The 20,972-nt window shown below is 40.8% G+C and overlaps 1 protein-coding gene across 13 annotated transcripts in view; it reads left to right on the top strand.

Moving 5' to 3' along the window:
- C2CD3 (C2 domain containing 3 centriole elongation regulator) overlaps positions 1-20,972 on the top strand; it is a 162,507-nt gene that overhangs the window by 28,548 nt on the left and 112,987 nt on the right. For all 13 annotated transcript variants that reach the window (XR_002938508.3, XR_010147281.1, XM_063783205.1 and 10 more), the window contains 5 exons: positions 2,705-2,928; positions 3,566-3,813; positions 8,437-8,569; positions 9,022-9,150; positions 18,798-18,945. Coding sequence is in view for 11 of the 13 variants with exons in the window: in XM_063783205.1 (XP_063639275.1) it covers positions 2,705-2,928; positions 3,566-3,813; positions 8,437-8,569; positions 9,022-9,150; positions 18,798-18,945 (882 nt within the window). In the remaining 2 variants the exon portion in view is untranslated. The remainder of the gene's footprint in view (positions 1-2,704; positions 2,929-3,565; positions 3,814-8,436; positions 8,570-9,021; positions 9,151-18,797; positions 18,946-20,972) is intronic.

Here is a 20,972-nt window from a genome sequence, read left to right as displayed (position 1 = left end):
AAATGTTTGTATTTCACTCCTGGAAATCATCCCTGGCACTCCTTCCTCACCTTTTCCCCAGCCTCAGACCCCTTCTTAGCATTCCCATACCACCTAGTACACATCCTTATCTTAAAACTTACTATTTTATATTAAAATTACTTTTTTGTTAATTGTTTATTTATCAGTAGAAACTATTTCTTAGCCCACATATTCATGTTTCATAGTTCAGGAACACAAATCAGTGACAAACTTCTACGTAATTTAGCCCAAAGAAATTCTTTGTATTTCAAAATCACTTTGTATTCCGAAAGATATCAGCCTTCTTCATCTCCTCACAATCTTTCATGGAATCATAATTTCTGAAGAAATCTGTGTGTGCCTTCTTTCTTGGTTTAGCCACAGCAAACAGAGAGAGATCTGTAACCCCCAGGGATACAGCAAATGTTCCAACAATATGAAATTGCAACCATATCTAAGGTTTTGCCAAAGCACTAGAAGCCGTAGTCATTGTACTTGATAGGTATGTCACCACTGCCCTTCCTGGCCGATAGAGAAATGGAAAAATTACTTTTTTTTTAACTTCCTCTACAAAATACTATGATCCTCTGAGGCAGAGGGTGTTTTTGTGGGGGAGGAGGGGGTTATTTTTTTGAAACAGAGTCTTGCTCTGTTGCCCAGGCTGTAGTACAGTGGCACAATCATAGCTCACTGCAGCCTCAATATCCGGGGCTCAAGCAGTCCTCCTGCCTCAGCCTAGCGAGTAGCTAGGACTTCAAGGTACATGCCACCATGCCCAGCTAATTTTTTTTTTTAATTTTTTGTAGTGACAGGGTCTCACTATGTTGCCCAGGCCAGTCTCAAATTCCTGGGCTCAAGCAATCCTCCTACCCCTGCCTCCCAAAGTGCTGGGATTACAGTGTGAGTCCCTGTTTTAGTCCTCTCTTTTCCTCAGGGAGGTAGCACAGAGCCTGGCACAGAGCTGGTATCAACAAGTATTTGTTTAACTAAACAAAGGAGTTAGGCCACTGTGTTTTGATTGTAAGATGGGCGTGGCAAGTGTCTGGACTTTCTCTGACTCTTTATTCAAGGGCCAATGGCAGTACAGGCCTATGAGTTAAAGCAAACTCTGTGGCCAGTCAGCAGCTCATTGTTAAGGCCAGGAACACCTTTATCCTCAGTGTCTCCTTTGTTTCTAGAATGCAGAGGCAGTCTTTGGCAAGTGATGAATGGTAAGGGAACACTTCCTGACATTTATGTTTGAGCAACCAGGATTTTATGTGATGCTGTTAACAGTGATCACTGCACAGAGTATTCATCCCACCGCATTGCTGTCATTTGTCTTTGTACAAAGATCTTCATGATGAATAGATTTGAAGGACTTTATATTATGGTTCATGAACAGAATTCTCATCAAGACCCAGGCATGTTTTATTGAGTTTGTGCCTTGGCAGTTCTTCTGGATAAAATATTTCATTGACCTTCCCAGAGACATCGTAAAACATCTAACTGCAGTTTTTCATTTTTGTGTTAGGGCATTCATTATTTGACGGTCTTTGGGTGCTTAAACAATTCCTTCTGCTTTCTTTGTCATTGAAACTGAACTTTCAGCGCTACTATTCTTTTCCTTTGGAGTATATCCTTCACTTTCTTCCTTAAGGTTTTGCTTCAAAACTCCATTTTATTTTTCATTCCTCCATTAGGCATTTCTCCATTGGGCTTTTCAGAGGACTGGAGAGTCTTTTCACAAAGAACTTGAACTCACAGGAAGGAGATGATAAGGAAACTTAATTACCTTTTCATCTTAGTTGTCCTCCCTCCTCACCCCTCTTCATCTCCAGCATAGAACTAGGACCTTATTTTTCCCAAGCAACTAATAATAAGAATGCAGAAAATGTTATGTCCTTCTTTTATTCATCAGACCATTAGCATTATTAGGCATATTAGACTTGCATACTATTTATACACACACTATGCTAAGTAGTCGATAGAAAAATGAAGAAGATAGCCCGTGCTTCAAGGAATGCATAATCTAATCAGGATGATGAATGAAAGGTCGCAAGTACCTTCTCCAAGTCTTTGCTTTAAAAAAAAAGAATCTTCGAATTAGGGTAATATACTTTCCTGATGGCCTTGTATAATCACATTATCTTCTCTATATGAGGAACTTAGCACAGTTACTGGCCTGTAGTAAAAGGTTCAGTAAATGGTGATTATGCTAATGGATAGATACAGATTAAGTAGAAACATGAAGAAGGCAGTGGACATGGCATCTCTACTTAGACGTAAAGAAGGAATACTGGGGGAAATTGTATATACAAAGGCATAAAGCAGTGAAATATAAGGTACATTTAGAGAACCATAAGTAATTGGTCTATTGGAACAGAGGGATGAAGGAAGGAAGCTTAGTAAGAGATGAGGCTTCCAAGGTAGGCAGGAATTTAGATAATTAATGGGGGACATTAATCTTGTAAGGAATGGGGGACATTCCTTACAATCCTGTAGGGAATGGGGGACATTCCTTACAATCCTGTAGGGAATGGGGGACATTCCTTACAATCCTGTAGGGAATGGGGGACATTCCTTACAATCCTGTAGGGAATGGGGGACATTCCTTACAATCCTGTAGGGAATGGGGGACATTAATTAATATTAAGCAGGGGAGTCTTAAAATTAGTTAATCAATGCTAAAGAAAATTTCTCATATACTACCTGTCTCTCTTAGGTCTCACTTGCCCTGGAACCTCTGTCAGAAACTTACGACAGCTACCATCCACTTCCTACCACTGACGTGACAGAAAATGTGCTTTTATCTAAGCAGGGATTCAGAGAGAATACTGAACCCAGCAGTACCCAGTTTCAGGTTCCATCAAGGCCTCACGACATACATACCATCAAAATTGATGGAAAAGAGTTAGCAGCCAACAGCAGTAGATCAACCACTCCGAGGTAATTACCATACCTAATACCAGTCAATCTGTCAGTTAACTGCACTGTAGTTGTGATTTCTGTCTTTCATTTATGGTTGAGTAAAAGATTAACAGCAGAGAGAGGCACAGTCCTCATTTAGCAGATAACTGTGAAGCACCCACTCTGGTCCTGGTTTGATACTAGGTGCTGGGCCTAGAAATAAGTAAGACATGATTTCTGTTTTCCAGGACTACTCACAATCTAGTGGAGAAGCCAACATACAGATAAATGACTAAATGATATCCAGATGCAGGACAGATGTTCATGAAGGAAAAGAGGGACAGGGAGCTATTCTGTGAAACAGAATGGAATAAGAATCAGGTTTTTGTTTTAAGTAATTATTTATGAAGCATTTGCTTTGTGTCAGGCTCTGCTGAGCTCTTCGTTTTATTGTCTCGTTTAAGCTATGACTCCCTCACTGTAGGTAAAGCATCTATTATTTCTATAATTTGGGAGAGGAAAAAGAGATTTACAAAGTTGTATTGCAAATAAGTCACCCTTTTTGAGGTCCAAACTACCTTGCCAAAACCACTGGTCTACTTTCTGTCTCTGACAAAATAGAATGTTACCATAATAGATTATATATTGCTGATGTTCTCCTTTTTTAAAAAAACAGGGGAAAAGACCATGTATACTTTGCAGAGAACCCTGATACAATAAAGGATTCTTCCTTTGGACTACAGCACAGTCTTAATTCAGGACAGAGTTTAGAGTCTGTAACTCTGAAAGGCAGAGCTCCACGGAAGCAGATGTCCCTTCTGAACAGTTCTGAATTCCAGCCTCAAATTAGAACAGTTGCCAAGAGTCACAGTGACTCATGCATTCTTTCTTCAAACAACCTCCCTACCAAGGACCTTCTTTCAGGTATGTATGTATTTGTGAACTGAGTCAGACTAAACTACGTTTATTGGGATTGCTCTGCTTGTTAGCCAGCCTACAAAGAGAACCAAGACTCTTGTTTGAACTAAGTCAAATAAAAACAGGCAGTCTTGCTAGAGTCCAGCATCTCACACCATTTAAAGACAGCCGTATTAAACCACCAAGGTATTTCTGAATAATTACTCAGTGCTTATAATTGTAAGTTTGGGGAAGGAATCGTTTAAAAGGAATTGGATATGAGGGGAAAACCTTTATCATAGAAAAGGATTAGTCCTTATTTTGTCCCAAATAATTCAAGGCAGGTAAGGTTTTGTCTCGTGATCAGCATTTATTTATCCCACTGTATGGAGACTAGTACAAAATCCATTTCACATTCTGAAAACTCTTAGTCTTAGTGAGAACATTCAGTACACAGCTGCTGATCTTAATCCTGGGAATTAAATAATGACTGTGGCCAAATAGAAGAAGAAAGGAGACAGTTTACCCTTATAAGGGCTTAGACAGAAATAAAAAAGCAAACAGGAACAGAATTAGATTACCTCATGTTAAGGAGTGGTATAATAAAAGCAATTGACTTACATTACACTGTAATGGTCAACCATGTATCTCTTTGACCTCAAGATCATAACAGGAATTTGTCTACATCCCTACAAGTAAAATTTCCAAAATTAAAATATCTGTAGCATCAGAAAAGTCTTTTAAATAACTATTTGGGTACATAATTTACATTCTTAAGGACATTTTGTAAAAGAACAAAAACATTTTGTTTATAGTTTTTCAACTGAATTGTCTTAGATTCCCTACTCTAAAAAATACACGGGCCAGGCACGGTGGCTCACGCCTATAATCCCAACACTTTGGGAGGCTGAGGCGGGCAGATCACTTGAGGTCAGGAGTTCGAAACTAGCCTGGCCAACATGGTGAAACCCTGTCTCTATTAAAAATACAAAAAATTAGCTGGGTGTGGTGGTAGGTGCCTGTAGTCCCAACTACTCAGGAGGCTGAGGCAGGAGAATCGCTTGAACTCAGGAGGCAGAGGTTGCAGTGATCCAAGATCGTACCACTGCACTCCAGCCTGGGCAACGGAGCGAGACTCTGTCTCAAAAAGAAAAAAAAGAAAAAATATATATATATATAATTCCAAAAAAAAGTATATATATATATACACTCCAAGATTATAAACTATTAATTTTAGTCTTTAATGCAAAGACTACATTAACAAGAAGGAAAATTGACCCAATGTACTCAGCACTTGTCAGCTCACTTGTGTAGACTTGAGCACCAGACTTTAGGAAAGATATTTGTTGACTCAATAAGCAGTTATCTATTCAGCACTACCAAATGTCTGGCGCTCTTCTAGGTATCAGGGCTACAGTAGTTAAATATATATATATAAACTCCTGCTGTATGGATTTTATATTGATTGGAAGACAAATGATAGACTAAATAAATAACTGTGTGTTACTTGGTGATCATGGCAATGGCGATATATGAAGCCAGGAAGGTGAGAGAAGGGGATGTTAGTTTTACATAGGTTGGCAAAGGAAGACCTCATTAAGAAGATAACATTAAGCTACTCAGGAGGCTGAGGTAAGAGGAACACTTGAGCCTAGGAGTTCGAGTCCAGCCTGGACAACATAGCAAGATCTCATCTCTAAAAAAAAAAAAAAAGCAAAGAGAAAGAAGAAGGTAACATTAAAGATCTAAGGGAAAGGAGATGTGGTCCTTCTTTTTTTTTTTAACTTTTATTTTTTTAAATTTACTTTTAAGTTCTGGGGTACATGTGCAGAATGTGCAGTTTTGTTACATAGGTATACACGTGCCATGATGTTTGCTGCACCCATCAACCTGTAACCTACATTAGGTATTTCTCCTAATGCTATCTCTCCCCTAGCCCCCTACCCCCTGACAGGTCCCGGTCTGTGATGTTCCCCTCCCTGTGTCCATGTGTTCTGGAGAGGAGATGTGTTCCTTCTAAGGAGAGTAACCAGACTGGTAAAAGGAGCAGCAAGAGATAGCCTGGAGAAAACAGCTGCCACTTATTGAGCACTAATTATGTGCTAGCTACTATGCCAAGTGCTTTATATACATAATCTTACAAAAGTCACGTGAGGTAGGCATTATCCCCACTTTAAAATGAAAACACAAGCTCAGACTTAGGCAGCTCCTGTGCTATCAAAGGGGGCAGCTCTCATTTATTACTGTCTCAGACTTTAAGGTAAAGTCCTATGCTTCATCTTACTCTAGGTTCATTGTTTACCTAGGCCTGTTTTGTTTTGCTTTTGCTTTTTAAATCAAGACCTTGCTGGCCAGCTATTCAAGCCAAACAAAATATGCCATGCACAACCCATGGGCTGTCAATGTGCAACCTCTTCAATAAGAGTTACTAGGATCTGTGGATTTAAAGGTAAAACAAGGTAGATTTCGACTCGGTCTGAGTTAGTAGTCTGACTTGTGCACAAATGGGAGAGGGACCACATCACTGTAAATGGTCAAGTGTGGGCTGGACAACCTTCTGATGTGACTTTTACAGATGGGGTTAAATTATCAAGTACATAGCTGGATAAAATCTTTTTTTTTTTTTTCAATTTTATTTTAGATTCAGGAGGTATATATGCAGGTTTCTTTCCTGGGTATATTGCATGATGCTGAGAATTGGGGTATGAATGATCCTATCACCCAGGTACTGAGCATAGCACCCAATAGTTTTTCGACCCTTGCCCCCATCTTCCCTACCCCTCTAGTAGTCCCCAGTTTCTATTGTTACCATCTTTATATCCCTGAGTACCCAGTTTTTAGCTCCCATTTATAAGTGAAAACATGCAGTATTTAGTTTTCTGTTCCTGACTTAGTTCACCTAGGATAACGGCCTCCAGTTGCACTGGATAAGATCTTTAAAGGTGTCTTCCAACCACAAGATTAAGTGGGCCACTTTAGTAAGCATAGAGTTGAGGTCATGTGAGGGACACAACAAATACATAAACCTAATGATTTTTCTGGTCTTTGATGTACTAATAACATACCAGAATAGAGGGTACAAAGCTGTATCAGTCAACCAGCTAGTATTTATGAAACACTAACTACACAGCAGGATCCTGTTCTTCCCCATTTTCAAAATAACAATGATACATTAGATTCTTCTCATACTTCACATCTCTGACTATCATATCCTTTAACCAGCCAGAGAAAAATTTGCTTTAAAAGGTTAATATGATTAGATTCTGCCTACCAAGATAATCTTCCTGTCTTAAGGTAAGCATTAATTACATCTGCAAGTCCGGGCAAGCTGGCTCATGCCTGTAATCCCAGCACTTTGGGAGGCTGTGGTGGGAGGATCACTTGACCCTGGGAGGTCGAGGCTGTAGCGAACTTGATTGTACCACTGCATTCCAGCTAGGGCAACAGAGCAAGACTTTGTCTCTAAACATATGTAAATAATGAGTAAGACTATGGATATATTTGACTTGTTTTTTTTCTTGGCCTAACCATCATATTTTATTTTTAGAAATTATAAAATTAGACTAGGAGTTGGGCACTTTCTAAGCACCTGTGGAACCTCAAGAAGATAATAATACCTCCTGTATCTGTTGGAACAATACTATTGGGCCTGAGCTTTTTTATTTTATTTGTTTTTATTTAGAAACAGAATCTCACTATGTTGCCCAGGCTGGAACACTATGACTATTCATAGGTGTGGTTATAGCACACTATCACCTCAAACTCCTAGACTCAAGCAGTCTTCCTGACTTAAGCAGTCCTCCTGCCTCAGCCTCCCAAGTAGCTGGGACCATGGGCACATGCTGCCATGCCCAGCTAGTACTCAGCTTTTAAAAAGAAGCCTAAGAACTAAGTAGGGTCATAGATAGTATAGCAGTTAAAAGCACAGGATGTGGAATCATCTGGTTATAGATGTATTGCGTGTACAACTTGGTCAAGTTACCTACTCTCTGCCTCAATTTTTTATCTGGAAAACAAAAGCAGTCATAGTACATATCTCAGAGGACTGTTGGGAAGATTAAATGAGTAATACACGTTAAAATACTTAGAATAGTGCCTCGCATGTGGTAAACATTCCATAAGTGTATTCTCTGATTTGTGTTGCTGCTATTGTTGTGGGACCCCTTAAGGGATGGGGTAAATTTTACCTATCAGAAAGTCGGAAAAGTCAGGTTTTATCCTGACTTTTCCATTAACCTGCTGTATAAGTCATGGAAGCTTTTTAGCACTCTTTTCTTCATCCATAGAAGTATAAATTTGATATCTGGATACAAAAACAATATATAAACATTACTAACCTTGTTAGGTACAAGCACCAGTTGGAAGAGCCAGTATATAGATATAACAACCCCCACAAGAGGTCAGTCTCCGGAATGGAGACTTCATTCATTGTTACAATGCCAGCATCTAAAACAGTGCACAGTAGAAACTCAGTAAACATCTCTTTTGCGTAAATGTCCTCAAGGAATTCTCAAGCTAATGGGGAAGGCAGATGAGCAAACTATTACAGTACACACTAGTGAGTCCTCTGATAGAAGGAAATGCACTGAATATTCCAAATGTTTCTGCTGCATTTTGGATTTTTCTGTTTTCTGCATTTACCCTCTTCAGCTCTGTTAGAACAAGGCAATAAACTGCGTAATGCCATGGTGATTTCTGCAATGAAATCAAGCCCAGAGACCAGCATGTTGTTGGACCAAGTTCATCTTCCTATTAATGAAGATTCTCTTAGAGCATCAACACAGTAAGTTACAGGATAGACAGAACCTTAACAGTTCATTTCTTAATAGTTGTTAACCTGTGTTTTTTGTCAAGTTATGGACTGGATAATCTTGGAAATGCTTATCAAATAATTTCTGATGTGGTGGGAAAGAAGCCTACACTAGGAGTTAAGATACTAAAAATCTTATCCTAGCACTGGTACTTGCAGCATGTGTAAATGGGTAAATTCTTTACTGTCTCCGAACTGGTATCCTTGGATGTAAAATGGGGATATTCTCTCCCTACCTCACAGAAATGAGATGGGATTCTACTGTAGGAAAGAGCTTTGCAAAGTGTAAAGTTTTATTTAAGGCAGTTAAGTCTAAAGTATGTTAAATTTTCTGAGTCAGACCAGCTGCATGTACGAAGTGATGATGATTTAGATTTTTTCCATCTGTTAGCCACTCAGTGAGAAAGTATTTTTCCACACCTTAGGATCAGAGCCTTTTCTAGGAATCAGTTTAAAGACCACATTGAAGATCACCTCCTCCCTTCAACTGAGAATACATTTTGGAGACATGACACAAAAGCTGATACCAGAGCTATACAGCTGCTATTAGGCAGGTAAGCACTATTAACTGGCTTTCTTCCTTTTAAACTCTTCCTCCAATTCATAGTATGCATTGTTATCAGATTCATCTTCCTAAAGTAACATGTCCTTAGTCTAACCAAGCCCTTCCCTATTCCTTAAACTATCACTATTGCCTACTAAATAAAACTCCATACTTTAGCCCTTTACTTTTGGCTTCACTTACAGAATGATCCCATTCTACCTTACCATTCTTATCTCCCAACTCTTTCCCCAATACCAGTGTTAACATGGTATGATGAAAAGAGCATGGATTTTAAACAGATACAAGTGGAAATTCGAGGTTCATCTCTAATTAGCTTTGTGGCCTTAAGCAGGTATCTCTGAACTTCAGAGGCATTGGTAAAATTGGAATTGTACCTAACTTTGCAAAATTGTTGTAAGGATTAAAAATGATGTATATAGAGGAGTAACACAATGCTTGACACATAATATTTTGCGGGGCTTTTTTTTGTTTTTTGTTTTTTTGAGAGGGAGTCTCACTCTGTTGCCCAGGCTGGAGTGCCATGGTACAGTCTCAGCTCACTGCAACCTCCTCCTCCTGGGTTCAAGCAATTATCCTGCCTCTGCCTCCCAAGTAGCTGGTTCTGCAGGCATGCACTACCACTTTTGGCTAATTTTTGTATTTTTAGTAGCGACGGGGTTTCACCATGTTGTCCAGGCTGGTCTCGAACTCTTGACCTCAAGTGATCCACTCGCTTCGGCCTCCCAAAGTGCTGGGATTACAAGCATGAGCCACAGTGCCTGGCCGACACATAGTATTTTTACTGTTGGTAGCTGTTTATGTTAACATTATGAATAACATGTGCCCTCCAACCAGACTCATCTATTTATTGTCTCTTGAATAAAAGATACTGTCTACATTCATGTCTTGGAAAGTTAATAGGGCATAGTGGTTAAAAGCAATATGTGCCGAAGTTTTAAAGGTTATGGGAGAACATGTGTTTCAAAGGCTCCAAAAGCTCACGCCTATAATCCCAGCACTTTGGGAGGCCAAGGTGGGCGGATCACCAGAGTTCAGGAGTTCGAGACCAGCCTGGCCAACAGGGTGAAACCCTGTCTCTACTAACAGTACAAAAATGAGCCAGGCGTGGTGGTGCAGCTACTCAGGAGGCTGAGGCAGGAGAATTGCTTGAAACCTGGAGGCAGAGGTTGCAATGAGCCGAGATCATGCTACTGCACTCTGGCCTGGATGATAGAAGGAGTAAGACTCCATCTCAAAAAAAAAAAGAAAGAAAAACAAAACCTCCAATTAGTTTGATCTGAAGTTTAGATTTCTATTACAGGGAAGTAACAACACAACATACTCCAGAAAATACTTGCAAACCGAACCCAGCAACATATAAAAATAATTTTATACTATGACCAAGCAGGATTTATTCCAGGAATGAGAGTTAGTTTGACACCTGAAATTCAATATATGTGATCCACCATTATCTATATCTGTATCTATAAAGAGAGAGAGATAGACAGATAGATAGATTTTTTTTTTTTTTGAGACCGAGTCTCACTGTATCACCTAGGCTAGAGTGTAATGGTTTGATCTCGGCTTACTGCAACCTCTGCCTCCTGGGTTCAAGTGATTCTCCTGCCCTAGCCTCCCAAGTAGCTGGGATTACAGGCGTGAGCCACCGCACCTGGCCTCACCATATCAATAGAATAAAAAACAAAAACCACATGATTATCTCAAGAGATGCAGAAAAACAGCCAGTCATGATGGCACACGCTTGTAGTCCCAGCTACTTGGGAGGCTGAGGCAGGAGAATCCCTTGAGCAACAGTGAGCCATGATTACTACACTCTAGTCTGGGTGACATAGTGAGATCTTGTCTCAAAAAAATAAAAAATAAAAAACTATAAAACATTGTTGAAATAAAGAAGATTTAAATACATGGAAAAAATCCTATGTTTATCTTTCAACACAATATCAGAATCCCAGCTGACTTCTTTGTGGAAATTGACAAGCTGTTTCTAAAATTCATAGGAAATTGCAGGGGACCCAGAACAGCCAAAACAATCTTGAAAAAAAAGAAAGTAGGACTCACACTTTCCAATTTTAAAGCTTACTACAGAACAACACTAATCAAGTCAGTGTGATACTGGCATAAGGATAGACATATAAATCAATGGAATAGAATTGATAGTTTAGAAAAAAACCTATCTGTCTGTGGTCAACTAATATGAGTTAGACAAGGCTGTGAAGACCAATCAATGGGGCAACAAATAGTATTTTCAACAAATGGTGCTGGAACAACTGGATAGCCCCATGCAGAAAAAAAGAAGTTGGGACCAGGCACGGTGGCTCATGGTGTAATCCCAACATTTTGGGAGGCTGAGGCAGTAGGGTCATTTGAGGCCAGGAGTTTGAGACCAGCCTGGACTACATAGTGAAACCCCCATCTCTACAAAAAATAAAAATAAAAAAGATTAGCTAGGTATGGTGGCATATGACTGTAGTCCTAGCTACTCAGGAGACTGAGGCAGGAGGATTACTTGAGCCCAGGAGTTCAAGGATACAATGAGCTAGGATTACACCACCGCATTCCAACTTCAGCGACAAAGCGAGACCTGTTTCTAAAAAAAAAAAAAAAAAAAAAAAAAGTTGGACCCTTATCTCACACCATGTACAAAAATTAACTCAAAATGGATCAAACAGCCCCTCTCCCCTCTCCCCATGGTCTCCCTCTCCCTCTCCCCACGGTCTCCCTCTGATGCTGAGCCGAAGCTGGAGTGTACTGCTGCCATCTCGGCTCACTGCAACCTCCCTGCCTGATTCTACTGCCTCAGCCTGCCGAGTGCCTGCGATTGCAGGCACGCGCCGCCACGCCTGACTGGTTTTCGTATTTTTTTGGTGGAGACGGGGTTTCTCTGTGTTGGCCGGGCTGGTCTGCAGCTCCTAACCGCGAGTGATCCGCCAGCCTCCGCCTCACGAGGTGCTGGGATTGCAGACGGAGTCTCGTTCACTCAGTGCTCAGTGGTGCCCAGGCTGGAGTGCAGTGGCGTGATCTCGGCTCGCTACAACCTCCACCTCCCAGCCGCCTGCCTTGGCCTCCCAAAGTGCCGAGATTGCAGCCTCTGCCCGGCCGCCACCCCGTCTGGGAAGTGAGGAGCGTCTCTGCCTGGCCACCCATCGTCTGGGATGTGAGGAGCCCCTCTGCCTGGCTGCCCAGTCTGGAAAGTGAGGAAAGTCTCTGCCCGCGCGCCATCCCATCTAGGAAGTGAGGAGCGCCTCTTCCCGGCCGCCGTCCCATCTAGGAAGTGAGGAGCGTCTCTGCCCAGCCACCCGTCGTCTGAGATGTGGGGAGTGCCTCTGCCCCACCGCCCCGTCTGGGATGTGAGGAGCGCCTCTGCCCGGCCGCGACCCCGTCTGGGAGGTGAGGAGCGTCTCTGCCCGGCCGCCCCGTCTGAGAAATGAGGAGACCCTCTGCCCGGCAGCCGCCCCGTCTGAGAATTGAGGAGCCCCTCCGCCCGGCAGCCACCCCGTCTGAGAAGTGAGGAGCCCCTCCGCCCGGCAGCCACCCCGTCTGGGAAGTGAGGAGCGTCTCCGCCCGGCAGCCACCCCGTCCGGGAGGGAGGTGGGGGGTCAGCCCCCCGCCTGGCCAGCCGCCCCGTCCGGGAGGTGAGGGGTGCCTCTGCCCGGCTGCCCCTACTGGGAAGTGAGGAGCCCCTCTGCCCGGCCACCACCCCGTCTGGGAGGTGTACCCAACAGCTCATGAGAACGGGCCATGATGACAATGGCGGTTTTGTGGAATAGGAAAGGGGGAAAGGTGGGGAAAAGATTGAGAAATCGGATGGTTGCCGTGTCTGTGTAGAAAGAAGTAGACATGGGAGACTTTTCATTTTGTTCTGTACTAAGAAAAATTCTTCTGCCTTGGGATCCTGTTGATCTATGACCTTATCCCCAACCCTGTGCTCTCTGAAACATGTGCTGTGTCCACTCAGGGTTAAATGGATTAAGGACGGTGCAAGATGTGCTTTGTTAAACAGATGCTTGAAGGCAGCATGCTCGTTAAGTCATCACCACTCCCTAATCTCAAGCACCCAGGGACACAAACACTGCGGAAGGCCGCTGGGTCCTCTGCCTGGGAAAACCAGAGAACTTTGTTCACTTGTTTATCTGCTGACCTTACCTCCACTATTGTCCTATGACCCTGCCAAATCCCCCTCTGCGAGAAACACCCAAGAATGATCAATAAAAAATAAATAAATAAATAAAATGTATCAAACAGCTAAATGGAAGAGCTAAAACTATAAAACTCTTAGAGAAAACATAAAGGTAAATCTGTGACCTTGAATTTGGGAAATGATTCTTAGATATGACACCAAAAGCACAAACAAGAAAAGATACATAAATTGGATTCCATCAAAATTAAAAACGTGTGTGCTTCAAAGGACACTATTAAAGTGAGAAGACACCACAGAAAGGGAAAAAATATTTACAAATCTTACATCTGATACAGGACTTATATATAGAACATATAAATAACTTATATGACTTAATAATTAAGGAACAAATAATCCAATTAAAAATATGGGCAATGGATCTGAATAAACATTTGTCCAAAAAATATATTAAGATAGCCAATATGGCTGGGCGTGGTGGCTCACGCCTGTGATCCCGGCACTTTGGGAGGCTGAGGCAGGCGGATCACGAGGTCAGGAGATCGAGACCATCCTGGCTAACACAGTGAAACCCCATCTCTACTGAAAACACAAAAAAATTAGCCAGGTGTGGTAGCAGGCGCCTGTAGTCCTAGCTACTAAGGAGGCTGAGGCAGGAGAATGGCATGAACCCAGGAGGCGGAGCTTGCAGTGAGCCGGGATCGCGCCACTACACTCCAGCCTGGGCGACAGAGTGAGACTCCGTCTCAAAAAAAAAAACAAAAAAAGCCAATATACACATGAAAAGATGCTTGACACCATTTGTTATCGGGAAATCAAGACAATGAGATACTACTTCACACCCACTAAAGTCAAATAGTCTATGCATTAATGAGGATGTGGAGAATTTGAAACCCTGGTACACTGCTGGCAGGATGTAAAATGATGAAGCTACTTTGGAAAATAGTCTGTCCACTCCTCAAATTCGTACCTATAGATTTACCATATGACAGAAAACAATAAAATTTTTAAACAAATGTTTACCATGTGACCCAGCAATTCAACTCCTAGCTATATACCCAAGGGAAATTAAAACATACATCTATGTAAAAATGTGTACATGAATGTTCATACCAGCATTATTCAACTGGATAGTCACATGCAAAAAGAAAAAAAAATTAAGCAACCCCAATATTGAAACAACCTAAATGTCTATCAGCTGATGAATGGATTAAGAAATCTGGAGTATCCATACAGTAGAGTAGTGTTTTCACCTTTGGCCATCAAGGTGAAGTACCGCTACATGCTACAGCATGGATGAACCTTAAAAACATGCTAATTGAAAGAAGCCAGGCTGGGCGCAGTGTGGTAGCTCACACCTGTGATCTGGCAGGCCAAGTTGGGAGAATCGCTTTAGCTCAGGAGTTCAAGACCAGCCTGGGCAACAGGGGGAGACCCCATCTCTACAAAAAGTAAAAAATTAGCCTGGTGTGGTGGCGTACGCCTGTGGTCCTGCCTACTCAGAAGGCTGAGGTGGGAGGATCAGTTGAGACTGGGAGGTTGAGGCTACAGTAAGCTGTGATTGCAACACTGTACTCCAGCCTGGGTTGCAGAGCAAGACCTTGTCTCAGATAAAAAGAAGCCAGTCACAAACAAATATATATACTTTTATTTCATTTAGATGAAATGTCCAAATAGGCAAATCTATAGAAACAGAAAATAGATTAATAGTTCCTTAGGGCTGGGAGTGATGATGGGTAGGGTAGTGATAGCTGAAGGTTATGGAGTTTCTTTTTGAGATGATGAAAATGTTTTAAAATTGAGTGGTGATGGTTGGTCACATTTATGAACATACTAAAAACTACTGAATTGCTCACTTTATTTATTTAGTCTTTTTATTTTTATTTTTTTGAGACAGAGTTTTGCTTTGTCACCCAGGCTGGAGTGCAGTAGCGCAACCTCAGCTAACTGCAACCTCCACTTTCTGGGTTCAAGCGATTCTCCTGCCTCAGCTTCCCGAGTAGCTGGGATTGCAGGCACATGCCACCATGCCCAGCTAATTTTTTGTATCTTTAGTAGAGATGGGGTTTCACCGTGTTGGCCAGGCTGGTCTTGAACTCCTGACCTCAAGTCTTCTGCCGGCCTCGGCCTCCCAAAGTGCTGGGATTACAGGCGTGAGCACCGTGTCTGACCAAATTGCTCACTTTAAATGGGAAGATTGTATGGTATGTGAATTATATCTCAATAAAGCTGTTTATGGAAAAAGAAAGATCAAGAACTCAGAACAGTGAATGAAAAAAGATACACCAAGACACATAATTATGAAATTTTAAAATACTGAGAGACCATATTAAAAGCTTCCAGAGAGGGAGAAAGAATAAAGGTCACATATACAGTATCAGGAATTGGAATGACATCAGATTTTCTACCAGTTCCTTGGAATTCAGTGCAGAAATGTCTTAAGATTTCTGAAGTAAAATTATTTTCAACCTAAAATTCCACTCCTAATCAAACTATTAATCAAGTGTGAGGGTAGAGTAAAAATAACTTTATTTATCCATAGTCTCAGAAGTTTACTTGTCTTGCACTATTCCTCAGAAAACCACAGGAAAATGTCTTCTACTGAACATTTATTTTAGGAAGAAAGAGTAAGACATATAGTCTAAGAAATAGGGGCTACAACACAGAAGAGGGATAGAAGGAGATTTCGGGTGTATGTCATAGAGAGCAAACAGTCCATATGGGGGCATCCCTGACTTCAGTAGGGATGTTTCTAAGGAGTGCAGAGGTGGAGGGGAATGGAACATATATTGACCAAATTTTAAGTTCTCTCGAAGGAAATTTTCAATTCTCTTGAAGAGTTCACTCGTAAAGTAGTAATATAGTCAAAGAAAACTAAGCAAATGAAAATTAAGGCAGTTAATTTATACCAGGGATAATTAGTTGTATAAGAAAAAAGGTGCAATAAATTATACTGTACTTGGCTCTGATACAATATTAACCCTGAAAATTAATTTAACCAAAAAATTTGTAATATAACTAAATAGAGAAGATGGGTAAAAGGGAAATGTGTGGTTCAAGTGTAATGGTATAAGAGAGTGGGTCCTTCATTTTTCATAATAGGAAGTTCATAGATCATACAGAAAAGTGAAAAATCAGAAAATAACAGTATATTAGTGTGTCACTTCAAAATATAGAGGTAAAGCCAGGCATGGGGGCTCACACCTGTAATTCCAGTATTTTGGGAGGCTATGTCAGATCGTTTAGTTCAAGACCAGCCTGGGCAACATAATGAGGCCCAATCTCTACAAAAATTTTTAATTAGCCGAGTGTATTGGTGTGCACCTGTAATCCTAGCTACTACTAGGGAGGCTGAGACAGGAGGAACCCTTGAGCCCAGGAGTTCGAGGCTTCAGTGAGCTATGATCACACCAGTGCACTCCAGGCTGGGCAATAAAGCAATACCATGTCTCTAATAAAATTTTTAAAAAGAGAAATATGGAGGTAAATACCAGAAGAAGCATCCAGGGGAATTGAAAGTGATCACCTCTGAGGAGTCAGTCAGCTACTGTTTTTTATTATAAGCCTTGTAGTCGTATTTGACTTTCAAAATAGGTATGTGTATTCTTTTATTTAAAATTATGTCTAAGAAGAAAAAGAAAAGGATAGTCATGAGAATAGGCTTATTTTATGGCCAAGGAACACAGGCAAATTTTAGCCCTTTTAGTATATCATAGACAGGTGAATAAATTCAAATAAATATTAATTTCAAAAAAGAGTAAAAAGTGGAAAAGTCTTCATAACTTTTAAGGGTGTACAAAGTGGGGAATAACAAGCAACTGGAAAAATTTTCATAACTTTAAGGGTATACAAAGGGGAGCGTATATGTGGCAAATAATACAGTTATATAAAAGAACAAAAAGTAAAGTTTCAAAATGAAGTAGGTCTCAAACTCCTGGGCTGCAGAAGCTGCAGAGAGGCCATGTCGACTGGGAAGTTGTTAGTTGGATTATGGCAGTTAGGAAGCTGTTCTGAACTTTGAGAGTTACTATAGATTGATGGTTTTCAAGGAGGGGGTGATTCTTCCCCACCCCAACCCCATGAGACGTTTACAGTGTCTGGAGACATTTCTCGGTTGTCACAACTGGGAACGTGCTACTGGCATCTGGTAAGTGGAGGCCAGGGATCTGAAATGCATAGGACAGTCCCAAAGATAAAGAATTGTCTGACCCAACATGTCAGCAGGGCTGAGATTGAGAAACCCTGCTGTAGCCTAAGGAAAGGTGAGGAAGGGAATGTTAACTATCTGCTTGTTCAAAATAATATAAGAACACTGTCTAATTTGAAGGTAGTGATTATATACTATTTTCTTGAGAAATTAAGGAAAAAAGTATAGCAGCTAGCTTGAAAGGAAGCAACATGGAAAGAAATAATAAATAAAATGTGTATTACAGTACCTGGCATATGTTCATTAAGAAATCATTAAGTTCACTAACAGGTGCTTATTAAATGTTAATTACTGTAGGAGAAACAGAAATATATGCATACTTTGCCCTCAAGGAGCCTAAACTTTGAGGGAAAATATGGAATTTATACAAGGACCTGAAAGAAAGTTAGAAAGTAAAAATTGCTATCAAAAAAGGGACCAGTAATCCCAGCACTTTGGGAGGCCAAGGTGGGTGGATCACCTAAGGAGTTAGAGACCAGCCTGGCCAACATGGTGAAACCCCATCTCTAAAAATACAAAAATTAGCCAGGCATGGTGGCAGGCACCTATAATCCCAGCTACTAGGGAAGCTAAGGCAGGAGAATCACTTGAACCCAGGAGGCAGAGGTTGCAGTGAGCCTAGATCATGCCATGGCACTCCAGCCTGGGCAATAAGAGCAAAACTCCACCTCAAAAAAAAAAAAAAAAAGATACCAGCGTGGGATTTCAAAAAAAAAAAAAAGGAGTATTTGTTCCTTCAAAATTCTGAGTTTATAGTTACTTATATGCTTATCTTCCTATTAGTTTGTAAACTGTGTTTTATTCATTTTTTGTATTCGATATAGAACTAATATCACCATAATTAGTCCTAAATACACGTATTTTTGTTTATTGGAAGTGGGTGTATCTGTGAATTTTTTGCAAAATCGATATATAATATTTAACTCATTGAATTATACCCTTTTTTCTCCCTATCAGACTATAAATAATACAAGAGTACAGATTGTGTTAGCTTAGCCACCTCTATATCTTCCAGGACCTAGCACATAATAAGTGACCAATAAATGTTTGTTGAATATATGAATGAGATCACAATCAGTGTCAGTAGTGTGTTTTTGAATACTGGTTGTTAGCATCCCAGAGGAGGGGTAGTATAATTGGGAAATATTTATTCAGTAGTCTTTTGTTTAATGTGAGTCTTTTGTTTAACATATCTCCTTCCACATTTAGAACCTCAGAAAGTTTCACTAAAGAGAGAATAGTTCAGCTGAAACTTCTATTAAAATTCTTCTGCTTTGTTTTCTTATCTCTGCAGTGCTGAATTATCCCAAGGCAATTTCTGGGATGGGCTAGGCTCTCCTCCAGATTCCCCATCTCCTGGGAGTGATGTGTATTGCATCAGTGAGCTGAATGACCCTCAGTATGACCAGAGTCTTCTGGAGAACTTATTTTATACAGCACCTGTAAGTCACTGAACCTGAAGCATTGAGAATTAGAGAACAAATGTATTAATAATATTAGTAGCTGCAGGCATGACATCACTTGCCAGACAGCTATGCATTTTACATAACTTACCTTACTTAATTGTAATGACAACCTCAAGAGGAAAGTATTATCTTCATTTTACAGATGTTGAGACAGGCCTAGTAGGATTTGAATATTTTGTGCAAGAACATATAGCAAATAAGTATTAGAGCCAGAATTCAAATTCACATTTGCCTGAGTCCAAAGCCTATGGTTTAATTAATATATTTTATGGTTTCCTTAGAGCTTTTATAAGGAAGAGCTGATGTAGTTATACCCTCAGAACCATCCTTAACTAGTATCTGTTAAAAATATTCCAAAAACACTTCTTACTCACAGGAGACAAAACTCTTCTGGCCTGTAAGACAGGGATTCTCTTTTCTGGCAGCTCTGGTTTTTTCAAAGTTCTTTTTTCTATCAAGCCTTATGCTCTTTTCATTGGCTTAGCATCTTCTAGAGTCTATACATACTATGTCCAATCCCTGTTCCACAAGTAGTTATTTATATGTGTGAAGGTTCATACTCCTGATTTTCCTTTTCTCCAGGTCAAAAAAAGATACTGAAATACAAGGTAGTTTATATCAGCCCAGTAGTAAGCCAGTGAGGGCTACCACAGTTTGGAAGAAGCAGGGAAAACTTTTACATGAGATTGTGGGGAAAAACCATAATGAAGAATAAAGGGTTTTAACTGAGATTGAAAGATAGTGTTTTGAGAAGCAGAGAAAAGATACAAAATGGGCGTAGAAAGAATGACCTGTGCAGAAAAGCACATTTTTGCGCTACAAGGGACCCAATTGACTAGATGAGAATTTGTGTGGAAAAGGAGTTGATAAGGCAGGCTGGCACATTGCAGCCAATCTGTGAAAGGCTTTTCATGTCAGGTGAAGAGGAAATCACATATCACAAGAGTGTTCTAGGAATCTGTGTCGGGCAACCCTACAGTGGGGCAGACTGAAGAGGGAATAACGAGAAGCAGATAGGAAGCCACTGGGCTACGGGAAGCATGAGAGAGAATGCCTGAATGAGAGTACCTGCAGTGGAATTGGACAGGAGGAGGTGGATGGGAAAGACATTAGAAACTGTTAGGATTTCATGACTTCCCACCTTCACAGTCATCACTGATACTGTGTTCCCTATAGGATAAAGAGGAAATATTTATTACACATTTATTACCCATTTTCTGTGTGCTAGGGACTTCACATCTTATCTGTCATTTATTAAATACTTGGGGGGGTTGTTTGTTTTGTGTTTTTATGGCTGAAACTAATAGAACACTAAATACTGTTTTTAATTCATTATTTTGTTTAATTCTTTTTTTTTTTTTTTTTTTGAGACGGAGTCTCTCATTCTGTCACCCAGTCTGGAGTGCAGAGGCATGATCTCGGCTCACCGCAACCTCCACCTCCCAGGTTCAAGCCATTCTCCTGCCTCAGCCTCCCGAGTAGCTGGGATTACAGGCACATGCCACTGCACCTGGCTAATTTTTGTATTTTTATTAGAGACAGGCTTTCACCATGTTGGCCAGGCTGGTTTTGAACTCCTGACTTCAAGTGATCCGCGCACCTCAGCCTCCCAAAGTGCTGGGATTACAGGTGTGAGCCATCATGTCCAGCTCTGTCTTATTTAATTCTTTTACCAGCCACATGAGATAGTATTATCTCTCTTTTATATAGCATGAAACAAAAGCTTAAAAGAGGTTAAGTACAAATAATTAAGTGGCAGAACTGGAATTCTCACCGTAGTCTATCTGACAAAAAGCCTGTATGTTTTTCTACTAGACCACAGTGTGTCATCAGCCTTGAGCATGGTGTTAGAATCTGACCCTGACTGACCTCTCTAACTTCATCTCCCACTTATACCCTTTACCCACTGGAGTCTCCAGCCATACTGGAGTCTCAAGCCACTTGCCACTCCTGAAACATTTTAGCTCTTTTTTTTTTTTTTTTCTGTAGAGACAGGGTCTCAC

This window comes from Pan troglodytes, chromosome 9 (assembly GCF_028858775.2).
Source record: "Pan troglodytes isolate AG18354 chromosome 9, NHGRI_mPanTro3-v2.0_pri, whole genome shotgun sequence".
Taxonomy (NCBI): domain Eukaryota; kingdom Metazoa; phylum Chordata; class Mammalia; order Primates; family Hominidae; genus Pan; species Pan troglodytes.
This window is presented reverse-complemented; position numbering and strand designations above follow the sequence as displayed.